Source organism: Amphiura filiformis, chromosome 17, assembly GCF_039555335.1.
Source record: "Amphiura filiformis chromosome 17, Afil_fr2py, whole genome shotgun sequence".
NCBI classification, from domain to species: domain Eukaryota; kingdom Metazoa; phylum Echinodermata; class Ophiuroidea; order Amphilepidida; family Amphiuridae; genus Amphiura; species Amphiura filiformis.
The window spans coordinates 24,650,949-24,666,057 of record NC_092644.1 but is presented as its reverse complement, the minus strand read 5'-3'; the positions used below and the strand labels follow the sequence as shown (position 1 = coordinate 24,666,057).

Sequence of the window (15,109 nt, the reverse complement as noted above, 5' to 3'; positions counted from 1 at the left end):
ACATACGATGTTTTTCATTTTTGCCGATATTTCATAATTATAAAATGTGTATAAAAAGTGGCGTATGGTCGATACGCCACTATGGAATACGAAAATGTCACTTTGTAACTATACGCCACATTTAATTAATTAATTACTAATTAATTAGCTAATTATGACTGATGAGACTTAGAAAAATGAAAGAGAACATCATTAAAGACATATGTGCCAATTTTCAAAAAAATGACCAAAAATCACTATACGCCACTATGGAATACAGCCGACGAAATGTTCCAATACTCTTGATTACACTGGAATACGTCAAATAATCCTATAATTGGTACTTCACTACCGTTGATGGAGTGAGCATCGATACCACGTGTTATAAAATAAAATAATGAAAGCAAGAACAAGAAGGGTGCATATCAAGCGCCACGGATGATAAATCTCACATCAGAACTGTGTAGGGGTGCGGTTTGGGGGGAGGGGTATGTGTGAACCAGTGTGGAGTTTGATTTATAGGTGGGGTGTGTGTGGGGGGGTGTACGGACGAGGTACATCCATAAGGTGTAGGTGGGTGGCTGGGGTGTGTCTGTGCGTGTGTCGTTTGTGAAATTGTACACCAGCATTTGATTTCATTTCATTTGATTCCGGAATTATATTCAACCACGTAGCGATTGCTTAGTGCCAGAAGTGTGTCAGTGCAATTGAAAATAGCTGCCCCGTGAACATTTGGCAAGTTACACGCAATATATTATACTCATTTAACACATGGAAGCTATTTCACCTGACCCACTTCTGGCAATAAAGCATTAACAGAAGTAGTAAGTGTAAATAGCTGCCCTGTGAACATCTGGCAATTCACACACAGTATATTGTACTCATCTAACACATGGCAGCTATTTCACTTACCCACTTCTGGCACTAAGCAGACTATAATCAAAACGTCCAAGACAATGTTCTGTTTCTTTTTGATCGAAATATTAATATGTTTCATATTTACGTGGAAACAAATGACTAAAAAGTGTTCATTGAAACCATGTATCTGGTAAAAAAACAGGGAATACAATATCATCAGCAATTGCGAAATGCTCGCTTATACGAAGATTCTTAATGGTCTTCAAATATACATAAAAGTACCAAAGTACAAAATACTACACATGGAAATATGCTTATTTACATAATGATTATTGGACCATTGATCGGTACACAAACTGTAAAATTTCGTGTTCCTTCTCAATTTCTTCATACGTTTCGTTTAGGGCCTACCCCTATATGCCGGAAAATTATACTTCTCCCTTTTTCCTCGAAGAGAATTCTTCTTCTCACCGGGCGTTAATATTTATCGGGTCCTTTGTCAGATACATTAACACTTATTGTTGCATTTTGTCAAATTACTTTAATCTTCCTGATTATAAATTGCTCACGTTTTCATAATTTATAATATTATGAATATTTAGTTTTCTATTATTTTACAGAATCTAGAAATAAAACAAGCGACAAAACAAAATAGATAAAGGCCAATTATAGGCTTCAATGGTACTTTACCTATTTTGCTTGGTTACTTAGGTAACAAAACCTTGATTGTGCCATCCTATCATTGGTGTCATGCATATTTGTGTACCCGAAAAAGTCAGCTACCTCTGATAGCAGTGCTTCCCCAATTGGTACTAATTCCCCATTTTGAGGAAGTCGGGCTCATACACTTTTATATCTTCCTCATAACATAAGTTTATATTACACCACAATGACGTTATATAACAAATATTACTTTACATTACATTTACGAAAGATTTGCTACAATATGTACCTTAGGGCTTCTCTTCCGGATGTCGATTTGCACCGAATTTCTTTCCCACGAATACAATTAAATAAAAGTATTGCATAACAAAGGAGATGGATTAACTTCTGAGCTGTATTTTTTGTTTTGCAATATGCCTATTACCTTGTGAGAAGGAATTTAGGTACAAATCAAAATCCGGTAGAGAAACCTTAACCCTAGAACTACTGAACCATATTTTGTAACACGGACCACGAAGAAGGAACTCCCCCCTATTTTTCATTTGTAAACGTCATATACCATTATATATGATACCAATGTATAGCTATGGGTCTCCTCTATCCAGTGATATCAAAATAAGTACAAACATGCCCCACATAATGCCGCTATGACGTCATGTGATTGCGTCATGCACATTTGGGAAATTCTAGCTATGTACAAAAGTATTACAGGCAAAATTTATTTTCGGCTAAAAATTCTACCCAAACATGACAAATGCGATTTTGTCCAATAAAAGGAAATGACCATTTCAACCTAACTAACAAGTAAAAAGTCAGTAGCTCTTGGAATAATTTCACAGGAGCTAAATGAAAATCATCGATTTTACTGTAGACATCAATGGTGTGCCTCACCAACCCCGTCACCCTCTACGGTCATCTTTGACGGCCTGTCCTACCCCCGGGTATGGTCCTGGGGTAAATATTTTATCACTAAAATGAGTGCAAAGGAAGGATCTACGATTAGCTTAAGTCGTTCGGGAGAAAACGCGTGCGTTTTTTTGTGACGCAAAAAAATTTAGGGGGACAATTCCCCCTCCCCCTTCGTAGTTCTAGACAACACAACACTGCATGAACACTGAATATAATAAAAAAAAATGTTTAACTGGTCGCGTCGGTCCGGGCGGACACATACTCGGGTCTTGTCTGATGAGATCAGGCTCATTTAAAATGTTTAAGCCAACCCTTAATAAGCTTATATAAGCATGCTGGCTATATGAAGAGAAAAGAAAGAAACAGAATTGAGGAAAAAGAGCAAGGAAAAGAAAGGCCACTTCCAACAAATCAATTGTACAATTTTGCTCTTAGCCCTTGGGTCGAGAAATAAGAAATTGGGATTCTTATTCCATGCCCCGATTCAATGGCTGTTGAAATAATAATACGGTGCTTTGTTAAATTGTTACTAATGACACATTTTAAGAGCATAATAATTCCTACATATTTAATATACATGACAAATATTATCTGTCATCCACATAACTGGTTCTCAATGATGACTACCGCTGACTTACTTGCTTGATCTCGATCTTGAAATACGTCTAGTTCCTTCGATAAAGTGGCCGCTTTTCTATTTACAAACGTATTAATCCCCATTTTTATTCCAAAGAACATGTACATTTATTATGTGTTTTAGGCTACATGTAAGCTTGCATATGAAAAGATATAGGCTAGGTGCTAGGTCGTCGAGAACAGAATTTCAGAGTGAAATACCGGAGACCCATATATTTATTATTGTGTCTGCCATATTCGCTTTAAGCCTTTTCCTACATTGCAGAATGAAATTGTTTCTATGTATTCTGACTTATTATATTCCTAGTATATATCATTTGTGACACAGGGTAGCTATAAAATTTAATAGTTAAGGTAAGGTGAACTTAAGGTGGCAATAATTGAGTTTATCAAAATGAGTACTTTAAGTTTTCTAAGTAACTATTCAAATTGACAAGATGTCATTATTTGACAAGATTACCCATTTCGTTTTGACAAGATTCTGTTATATCACCCTCTGACAAGACAAACTATTCAAATTTCATTTTTTAAACACCTTTTCATTTTTGTAAAGAACCTATTATTATTTTTAATGACAAGGCACTCTTATCAATTTTAATGTGTTTCTTGTCATTTTGATCTGATTTTTATCCGATTCATTTTAAATCTGTCCATTTTGAAGAGAAATCTGTTTTATCTCCATCCGTATAGTTTCCCTAGTCAAATTTGACAAATTTCTTTTCAAAAACGAGTAGATCGTTTTAAGAGTGTACCAGTTGAAGCTGCTATTGAAATACACCTAAGTTTTGTAAGATCTATCGGGTTTTCATTCCAACGTATACAGCCCCAATATATGTCTGTCTTTCCATCGGCATTCGTCTTCTCTCCAATGGCATGCAGACATTTCTTGACCAAAGGACTACACTGACTGTCAATAGTTGTAAACTGTATTTCTAACCTAGTAAGTTTTGGTAACTGATGGATGTTACTGAGGACAGCATCCAAGCCTGTATTTCCTACATCATTACCACCAAGAAAGAGCTCTGTCAACTCTGGCCAATGCTTGAAGGTGTTTGCCAATGTAGTGACACCTGCGTCTTCCAACTCTGTACTCTCTAAACCTAATACTGATAATTGGTGGCAATGCTGCAGGTGATAAGTTAATGACTTAATACTCATCCCTATCGAATTTCTCTCCAAATCTAACACCCTCAGTTTGGTTGTGAATGAAAACAATGTGCTGAGTGTCTTAATATGACGATTGTTTAAGTGTGCCTCAGCAAAACTCAACGATTGTAATTGCTTGCAATCCTGTAAGGCACGAGTTAACGGCTCAATGCTGTACTCTACATTGTGGTTAGGTACAATCTTCAAATGCTCTACATTTGGAACACGGCTCAGTATACCTCGTGTTAATTTTGTATCTTGTGCATCTACCTCCAGCTTAATCATATCTAGAGAGATTGATCTGATTCGTTCACTTGTTTCTTTACCTATCTTTGATTCAGTGAACGACTTGAATAGTGGAAGTGACTGAGGGTCATCACAGTCGATGACAACAGATAATGCGTCCATATCTGAGAATATGGAGTCCGTGAATACGGAATCATCTTCCAATTTGCTCTCTTGTAACAGAGTGAGTATAGGCAAACAATCGGGCTGCTTACCACCCTCTGCACCAACTGAAATCTCGGACTTCATGTGATCGTGTGCATGGTCAACCCCACACTCTATTTCAGGCTCTGCATTGTGGGTCCTGTATTCGCTACTAAAAATACGAATCACGTGATCAATGACAGTTGTGGCAGCTGATTGAGAAGCACCGCAACAAAATTTAAGGACTTCCAATTTTTGAAGAACAAGATCCCAGGTTTTGATTTCTTTCAATTTGGTGCAAAATTCATTTTCATCCACATTTTCTGTTGGCTTACTGTCTAACAACTTGGCCAAGTACTTGCCTGCGAAAAATCCTTGAAAAGATTCGTGCAAGAAACAGATCACTTTCTTTTCAGATGTGATCAACCTCCATTCTTTTCTTAGAAGACCTACACCCAAACCCAAGCTACACATCGGGGCACCAAACTTATCTTCCGAGAACTCAACGATATCATTCTGAATATTTGTGTTTGAAAGGAGTCCTTCTAGTGCTACTTCTCCTAAGTTTAGCTGAAAGGCCTCCGACTCTTCAAGCTGCTTTCTAGTTTCGTCTCCCTGACATGCGTGATTGTATCTTTCCACTATTGTGTCTACGAATGTTTGATACAAATCATACAATGTGTTGGAGAAATGTTGATTCGGTATCCACACTGTGCAAAGTAGAGTCAAAATGAGGGGTATTCTAGATAAAGCTAGAAGTACTGGTGACCTTTGAAGCTCAGTAATGAATTTTTCAAATGCCTCATACCCACCAATATCTAAATCTTTCTCGCTAGAAAAAAATGACCGAATGTACTTTTCCCTATTGTCACCCGAGAATCCTCTGACATGTATTGACACATAACGGGACTGTATAGTACCTAGAGGTTTGTGAGGTCGTGTCGAAACTATTACACAAGTCTCAGGTAACTGTCGACAAGCAAGTATTTGTTCTATCGTCATTGTACCCTCATATGACCTATTTGATGCAATATTTGCAATGCTTGTCTCATCCCACCCATCCATCAAGATGAGAATTTTCTCCTGGTTTTGTTTTAAGTAATTCGATAGGCCTAAACTACCTATGTATGCTTCATCAGCAAGTGCAATGATTTGTTCACGTATTGCCTCAACCAATTCCTTATTGTCACCCATATGTGTCATTCTTAACAAAAAGACTAGCTGAAACTTATTTAAAAGAGAGTTACTGTCAGTAGCCCAATCATATACAAGCTTACAGAGTAGACTACTTTTACCAATACCGACTAGACCTTTTAGAACTATGCGTGTTGCTGTTCCGACATGTCCGTGTTTTAGAAGAAATAGTTCTTCCTTTCTTATTCGAACAGAACGACGCTTATTTGTCCTTCCACGTGTAGCCTCCTCTGAACTTGCCGACATCTCTAAATCTTGCTGCACATAGATATCATTCATATTCTTTGCTTTCTGGAATCGTTCACGCCATGGAAATAGCACAAGATCTTCAAATCTGTCCATATATGATACACTCAAATCCTTTTTAAATCTGTCCACGTCAAACTCTGTTTCATCAAAAATATCATGATATTAAAATTATTATTATTATATTATTAGTGTACTATCATTTTTATTATTATTATTATTATTATTATTATTATTATTATTATTATTATTATTAATTATTATTAATTGTATTATTATAACAGTACTAGTCGTGAACTGTATTAGTCTCCTTCGCAGCCAGTTTGGTTACGCTCCCTCCACACAAACAGTCTGCCGATGGCCACTTATAACGCCGTTTCTGATTGGCTACACGTATGTAGCCGTAAAGCTGTACATACGGGAACTTGATTGACCTCAGTCAGCTATTTGAATTGAAGTGTTTAAGAATGAGAATAAAGGTATTGTTTTTAGTCGCTGTCGTGCATCTTTCGTCTCATATAACACGGGCGACATGTTATTTTTGGCGTATAACAACTCGGCTTCGCCTCGTTGTTTTACTTAAAATAATGATGTTGCTCGTGTTATGAGACGATAGATGCACTCCAATGGCTAAAACCAATACCTTTATTCCCTAATTTTTCATAAGACTTCTGTTCAAAGTATTAACGAGGAAATACAAAAGGACCTTGGTCTTCAGTAATATATAAATTGAATTTTTCATTGCTTCTGATCCGAATGGTCCTTTGCGCAAGATTAACCCTTCAGACCTTTTTATCACGATAACTACTTTTTTGATCTTTTTTCTCCGACACCATGGATGAATTAGGTCATTCAGATAATGTATTTGGTAAAGAAGTTGCTAGTTTTATATTATAATCAAATAAAGACATACCTCGTTCAACAGGAATCTGACATTGTGTGTTGTACCTTCCATCTGATGCTGTAGCTGTAAGGATGCCTTGCCATGTGTTGTCAATTCCTTCTAAGGTGTGTGGACGTTGTGAGTAAGGTTTGGTTATCTGAAGTGGGATCGATCTACCATTTTGGTTTTCGACGTCAGCATCAGTTTTGTCGCCTCCTAAAAGTGGTGTACGTCCTTTTTTATTTTCGATGTCAGCTTGGTCTGTGTTACTTTCTTGTCGTTTCCCGGATGTGTTGGTATTGTACGAATAGATAATGTTCACCTCGTTTAAGTCATCAAATTGTTGGACTTCAGGAGTTACAGATAAACCATCTGATGTCCATTTTGTTGTTAATGTGATGGAAACTTGGGTTTGAAGAAACAAAATATAATGATAACATTTATAATCAAAGGCGGAAAGCCGAGATTCGTCAATTTAACTGATAATAAGTCTATAATAGAAGGGCCGTCTTATCCCTTGATAATATAGTAATTTAAAACAAAGTCAATTGCTATTATTTTTAGAACACTATCAGTAATCTGCTAGGACCACTTTCTGTGCACCCCCACAGGACCAAACCAAACCAATTTTTTAGGTTCCTGAGATGACCCCAAAACATAATCAGGATGTTCCCAAGAATATAAACTGACCCCAAGGGGGGGGGGGGGCAAAGGTCATCAAACTTTGCATAGGGTCACAATTTTAAACTTGCTCAAATTGTGATAAAAACCATTCCAATGTATTCCCCTAGTCACAAGGATTCAGACAATGTATAGTTGGACGTATCTAGGACGTATTGTTCTTGAGTTATAACCAAAAAGGTCAAAGCTTACATTTTTGCCTTTATAGGGGTCGAAAACAACAAAGTGCTCCGATTTTTGCCAAAAGAGGTGTCAAATTGTTCGTTTTAGTTAAACAAATCAAATAAGGATAGGATTGTAATATCTTGGATGCTTCGTTACCTAGGTAACACAAGAAAATAGGTCAAGTAGGCCCTACCATTGAGGCCTATTGACCTTGACCTATTTTGCTGTGTTACCTAAGTAACGAAACATCCAAGATGGTGCAATCCTATCCTTATTTGATTTGTTTCATCAAAACGAACATTTTGACACCTCTTTTGGCAAAATCGGAGCACTTTGATGTTTTCGACCCCCATAGAGGCAAAAACGTGACCTTTGACCTTTTTGGTTATAACTCAAGAACGGTACATCCTAGATAGGTCAAACTATACATTTTCTGAATCCTTGTGACTAGGGAAATACATTGGAATGGTTTTCAACACAATTTGAGCAAGTTCGAAATTTTGACCCTATGCAAAGTTCGGTGACCTTTACCCCGCTTGGAGCCAGTTTATATTTTTGGGAACATCCTGATTATGTTTTAGGGTCATCTTAGAACCTAAAAAATTGGTTTGGTTTAGTTCCTGTGGGTACAGAAAGTGGTCCTAGCTTCTCCGAGTATTACTCGTCTGATGACAAGGATTAAAAATTTGTATAGTTTGTATTATTTACGATGTAAATTTATACTCGATCGCCGAGCGATTGCGATGAAACGCTTTTGGAAAGCGATGGGCAATCACCGAATTTTGCGATGCATCGCCCGGCGCTTTTGCATTTATACTTATCACGGCGATAGCGATTGTAGACGTTTATTAACATATTCTAAATATATTCTTAAAAACATCAGTTGCTGTGAAGAATTATTGTTTTGAATTAATTCATCACCAAAAGTTAATAATCGAGAAAGGTAAATTAATTAATTAGCAGAATAATAGATCCAGTTGGTTGTATTATGATTGGTTGACGCATTTACGTGTCAAGCGATATCGCTGGGAAGTTGAGATTTCTTCAACTTTCAACTTGGAAAAGCGACGTCGTTTTGCCTCAGCGATTTGAATCGATTGATCGGCTCGACGCTCTTGAAATGTAAGTAAACACTGAGCATGTGTGAGAATCGCTTTTCTGCAAAAGCGATCGAGTATACATTCAGCTTTATTGTTTTATTCTACAAAAACCTATTTTTTAAGCTAAATGACACGTTTTTGGTTTTACATGGATCGAAAACTAACTCCGATTTGGGCCTACCCTATCTACTGTGTGCACCTACTGAGATGGGGTGCAAACAAGGTCAAACGGTGGCTATTGGCCACTGTTGATCTCTGACTTCTTTTGAACATAACAAGTAAAGTAAACAGTTTAGAAGGTAAGTTCTATATCGTTGATTCTTATAATAATAAGCAATTTGCCACCATTTGTTGGCCTTAAAATGACGTTTTTGTAGGATAACTCAATAACGATAGGTCGTAGATAGCACAAACTATACATTTTGTTAATCCTTGAGTTTTTCCCCCTGTGTGGTGACCTTTCGTGACCTCTAGCGAAAAACGTATTTGAGTCCACTACCCACTAGCAGTGATCTAGAGGGTCTATCCTAAACCTAATGATATTAAACATTGGTTGATATGGGTGTTGAACTCAATCCTTAACTAAGGCCCGTATGAGATTTAGCTCCTAGACTACAGGAAAACTAAGACCCCACAGGACTATACAAAAGTAAATCTCTGATATTTAAATTTGTCTACACACTCGCTATGAAATGATCAATGCTCCAGTTCATTCTACAAATCATATACTACCATTCACAAGATACTGTTAACCACCAAATTGCAACAGTTTAAAATATATAGTTGCTAACCTTAAGTGATAGTCAAGATGCAATGCAAGAAAGTATTTTAATGTGTAGGCCTAAGTGTCATTTTGATTGAAATGTTTGTTTCGTGTGATCTACTCACTTGGATGCAGAAGAGCTCCAATACACCGCAGAAATCTGAGACATCGCCAACATCTTCTTTGTTTGAGATGATTTGAAACAAAAGATGATAAACACCAGCGCATCACGCTCCACAGAAAAACCAATATTGCAATAAATGCTGTAAATGTAGCAAGAAGGAAAGAGAATAAAACGTATAGTTTTATCTAAATTATAAACTTAAAAAAAAACTTACAATTCTAAGACTGGCCTGGAAGGGGTCTGCATAAACCGCACGGGCTAAAAATTCTTTGGAGTGTATGCCGGGAGATGCTGTAAAATAATTGTTTGATAGAAAATGTGCTTTCCATGAGTTTACATTATGGCGCTGATAATGTAGTGAATTAGCTTAAAATGGCGGATTTAAGGAGACTGAATTTAAGTTTTGTGGGGGTAAAATTTCCGAATTTTAGCAAAATTATTCTGATAATTTATTATCAAATTTATTGAGGTTTGAGATGATATTTACTGAACCTTAACACCAATAAGTGTTCGTCAGAAATGAAATGCACTTGTAATCTAACAGTTTTGAAAACGGGAGGAGCTTTAAAAATGTAAATTTGATAATAACAGAACAATGTTGCATAAAGTCTGAAATTGTGTCCCCCACAAATCTCAAATCCGCCATTTTAGGTAAATCACTACATAAATGAGCACCATAATATTATGCAAAATAATATTCGCAAAACAAAATCGTACCTGATATGGTTGCTACCACAGATCTCACTTGTGGAAGAGCTAGCAGAGAGCGTTGTTGAATACCTGGGGTTGTTAGCTCTGTAAATTAATTGAATTAATAATTATTAAGGGGGTTAAAAGAGTTTAAGTGGAGAGATTTATATGATGATGTATGATGATACTACTATTACTACTACTACTACTACTACTACTACTACTACTACTACTACTACTACTACTACTACTACTACTACTACTAACTACTACTACTACTACTACTACTACTACAACTACTACTACTACTACTACTACTACTACTACTACACTCCCAAATTTGGGACATGTGTAAAAATTACCAATATGGCAACAAATAAGATTTGAAAAAAAAAGTAACCAAGTTCATATTAAAAGATCGTATATTATGGCTTTAATGTACAAACCACATACAAACCTGGTGGTGTTTCCCCGCTAGAAATGGGATATCCTGATGATTCCATTGCATGTCCACCTAGTACTCTAGTTAGAAAGCACACAAATGTAGTTAGATAATATGCATAAAGTTTGTGCTTTGCATATTCTTTTTGTAGCCCATTGTTTCAATTAAGGTTTAACTCTACCATCCACAATCCTGTAATAGGGGAGGGGCTGTCGTTTTTCTGAGGGGGGGGGGGCGTGGAGTCGTGAATAGACTGGGGGTCATATTTTTACACCAAAAACAAAGGGGTTCATAATTTGTTTACACCAAAATAAGGAGACAATGAAGGGAATGTGATTATTAAAGTGTGGCTAAATTGCAGTTGTAATCAAAATTTCCGCTCACTATGGGTACATTTTTTTCTAAATAAACTAAGAAACAAGTCTATAGCACAATTAAAATGCTCGTTGTAGTTTCATGCCAAATAAACTAGGAAACAATATATATAACACTTCTTTGAACTTATGAGAATAATTTCTTTTGGGCCTATGAATGCGGATAGTCTAAGAGCTGAATCTCATACGGGCCTTAATTAAGGATTGAGTTCAACACCCATGTAAATCAATGTTTAATGCCAAAATGTGTTAGGATAAACCTTCTAGATCACTGCTAGGGGGGCAGTGGACTTAGCTGTCAGGTACGCTTTTCGCTAGTGGTCACAAAGGGGTAAAAAATGGAAAATGCTTTGATCTTGTTTCAAGATATATCAAATTACTCGTCTGATGATAAGGATTAAAAAGAATATTTTGCTTGCGATATGACCTATCGTTATTGGGTTATTCTACAAATAAGCCATTTTTAAGCCAAATTACATGTTTTTGGTTGAATGGGAGTCCAAATTTCAACCTTACTCCGATTTGGCAAAAATGGTGGCAAATTGCTCATCTTGATATATCAAGAAACTCTATAGACCTTACCTTCTAAACCGTTTACTTTACTTGCGATGTGCAATGGAAGTCAGAGATAGATCAACAGTGGCCTATGACCACCCAATGGCCTTTGATTTGTTTGCACTTTATCTCAGTAAGTGAACACAGTAGATAGGCTAAACTATTCTTTTTCTGATTACATGGGGCTACACAAACAATTTGCTACAAAAATTGAAGTATAAGTGTGCTGAGACTTGTGGATCAACGTCTAGGCGTCGTGCCTGTGCGTAGCGCACTATAAATCACTGCGCTTTTCTTTTTTTATAACAAAAAACGTGCCATTTAGCCTAAAAATGCGGTTTTTGAAAGATAACTCAATAACGATAGGTCGTAGATAGCACAAACTATACATTTGTAACCTTGTCATCGAACGAGGAATTTGATATATTTTTCAACAAGATCGAAGCATTTTCGTGTTGGACCTCTAGCGAAAAACGTACCCTATAATTGGATTGCACTACTACCCCTAGCAGTGATCTAGAGGGCATATACTAACACCCCATGGTATCATAGATTGGTTGATATGGGTGTTGAATTCGACCATTTCAAACCCCTTGCTCCTACACTAGGAAGGTAGCTCATAACAAATGTAACATAAGATAGGGGGTCATAAAATGTGTTTGACACGTGATAGGCGTTCATACAAAATGGACTTTGGTCACTGACATATTCCTGACCCTCTTCCAAAGAAAATGACAGTCCTTTCTGATTATCCATATTTCCATGATGTATATTTGATTATATAAACATATTTTCCTGTAGGTTGTATTATATTTACAGATATACAATGATCAGGTTGCTGAATGAAAATGATCGAGATAAAACAAATACATTTCACGTTATTTTTTTCATTTGATTTTATTGGGAATAGTAATTACGAGTATGTTATGAAGAATGACCGTGCACGACCTTTTGAGGAAATGTTTGGGTTAACAATCCTGTTTTGTATTTTGTTGTAACAGTCAATGTTTAGGAAAAATGATGGTTAAAATCATGGGCATGGGTGTTATGAACAAACAAAACATTTCCCCTGTGCTTCCGTGAGATTTGGAGAAGTTACCACAATTCGAACAATCCGGTATGTTATTTAAATTGCTACGTCACCACGGATTTAATATGTGGAATTTCAGCAGGGTTAATTTGGCCGTAACAAACAAGACTTGTGTACGGCATATATTACTGCTGTGTTACCTTGATAACGAGTAGGTAGTAGGAACTAGTTTTTATCCCGTTTGACTTGGTATGACAGATCGTGTAAACAAATTACAGGCGTGTTCAGAGGGCCTCCGCAGTGTAAAACTGTGTCATTTTTAAATCAAGTTGAATAATGATGGCGCTATTAATCTTGAATCTTGTTTGCATCTTTACAAGGGGTAGACACTTGTATAATGGTATTAGAGCATCAGTAAAAATACCAACAAATGGCAAGGAACTTTTGTAAAAAACTTTTACATGAAATGTAAGGAATAAGTCATGTTATTTTGCTAATTTAGATTTAAAATATATGTAAATAGCGCCCTTAAGCGCCACAAATGGACAGTTTATAGAATACAAATTACCACATAAAATAACTTGTGTAATTGTGTGATTAATGTGATAGCTGTTGGTATTGTCCTGGTCTAGAATTGATCAATATATATAATATTTTTTGTTAGAAAAATTAACAAATAGCCACATCAAACAACCGTGTAGGGTTGCTGGTTGTCAGTTTTATCACCATGATCATGGGTGAGGCATAACGGCACCATGTCGGCTTCTCCCTTTGTTTGGCCAAACCCTGGGGGAGGGGGTTCTTCGAAAAAAATTACGGGGATGTGCCACGCAGACTTTCGGATGCTGACTTTCTCTATACCTACTTTTTGCTGTTTTTGCCACCTATCAGTATACCAATTTGTCCCAAAAAGCATTGCTCTCCACTTAAAACCCACCCATCGATACACCAAAATTGCTGAAAAGGTACCCCAAAACCGTGGCACATCCCCGTATACCTTCAAACAGGGAGAACCCTTCCGGGGGCCAAACGGCTGTTGGTCACTTTATGACCGTATGCTGCGCTATAAATCCTAACGCCCTGAACGGGGTTGGTCAGAGGTGACCCATTGTATTACCCACGGCACCCCAACCAACCATTCAGAAATATCTTATGTTTTGTTTGTTGTTACTATAAATTCTATGGAAATATGTGTCAAAATAAAACCAGGACAGAAGTTAATGTTCCTGTGTTTCCTGATTTACTCGTGCAAAAGATCCTGTTTTGAAATTTCTTTATCAATTATAATACAGACTTGATATTTAATATGGAATATTTTTCGCAAAATTTCAAGACTGGTCTGGACGGAGTCTGCATAGACCGTACGGGCTAAATATTAATTGGGGGGTGTCGGGAGATGGTGTAAAATAATTGTTTGATAGAAAAAGTGCTTTCCATATATTTACATTATAATGGTGCTCATAATGTAGCGAATTTGCCTAAATTGGTGGATTTAGGGAGTCTGATTTTGAGCTTTGTGGTGGACACAATTTCGGACTTTATGCAACATGGTTCTGTTATTATCAAATTTATAGGAGTTTGAGGTGCTATTTCTTAAACTTCGTCAGCAACTGGCATTCATCACAGCTGAAATACACTTACAATGTACCAAATTGTTGAACATGGGAGGAGCTTAGAAATAGGGCTCTTAAAAGCTGTACGTACTCAGAAAGTTTGAATGGCCCCGTGGGGTCAAAAAATTAATGTTATAAACTTACAGTACAAAAACAATTGTGCGGATTCCTGGTTGTCCAATGAATTCACTGTTTCTTTGTGTACTGTAAGTTTATAACATCTGGCCCCATAAGACCATTCATATTTTTCTGAGTCCGTACCACTTTTAAGAGCCGTATTTTTTAAAGCATAATATCAGAATAATGTTGCTCAAATTAAGAAAATGTACTCCAACAAAAATCAAATTCATTCTCCTTAAATCCGCCATTTTAGGTTAATTCACTACATTATGAGCGCCATAATGTTTTATGGAAAACACATTTTCTGTCAAACAATTATTTTACACCATATCCCTACACACCCCAATTAATATTTAGCCCGTGCCGTTTATACAGACCTCTGCCACACCAGTCTTGGAATTTCGCGAAAAAGTATTCCATATTAAATGTCAAGTCTGTACCTACTGCCCTAAAAACCGTTCGGCCACTGGGCTTCAGTACATAGCCTACACATTTACATTTTACTGATA

General features: G+C 36.7%; 1 protein-coding gene across 1 annotated transcript; it reads right to left on the bottom strand.

Annotated features, from left to right (window-relative positions):
* Positions 1–3,518: 3,518 nt before the first annotated feature.
* On the bottom strand, positions 3,519–9,880 carry LOC140137083 (NLR family CARD domain-containing protein 4-like). The gene is made up of 3 exons (XM_072158741.1): positions 9,778–9,880; positions 6,974–7,348; positions 3,519–6,200 (listed from the first exon to the last, which is right to left on the bottom strand). Exons 1-3 carry the CDS (start codon positions 9,878–9,880, stop codon positions 3,766–3,768), a joined length of 2,913 nt encoding a protein of 970 aa, XP_072014842.1. The 3' UTR covers positions 3,519–3,765.
* Positions 9,881–15,109: the final 5,229 nt, after the last annotated feature.

Excerpts from the sequence above, each read along its gene's own strand:
- LOC140137083 (XM_072158741.1), bottom strand. The coding sequence starts at position 9,880 with ATGCGCTGGTGTTTATCATCTTTTGTTTCAAATCATCTCAAACAAAGA. Across the intron at positions 7,349-9,777 it reads TGGAGCTCTTCTGCATCCAA|TTTCCATCACATTAACAACA; the intron begins GTGAGTAGATCA and ends TTCAAACCCAAG. Across the intron at positions 6,201-6,973 it reads TCAGATTCCTGTTGAACGAG|AGTTTGACGTGGACAGATTT; the intron begins GTATGTCTTTAT and ends TTGATGAAACAG.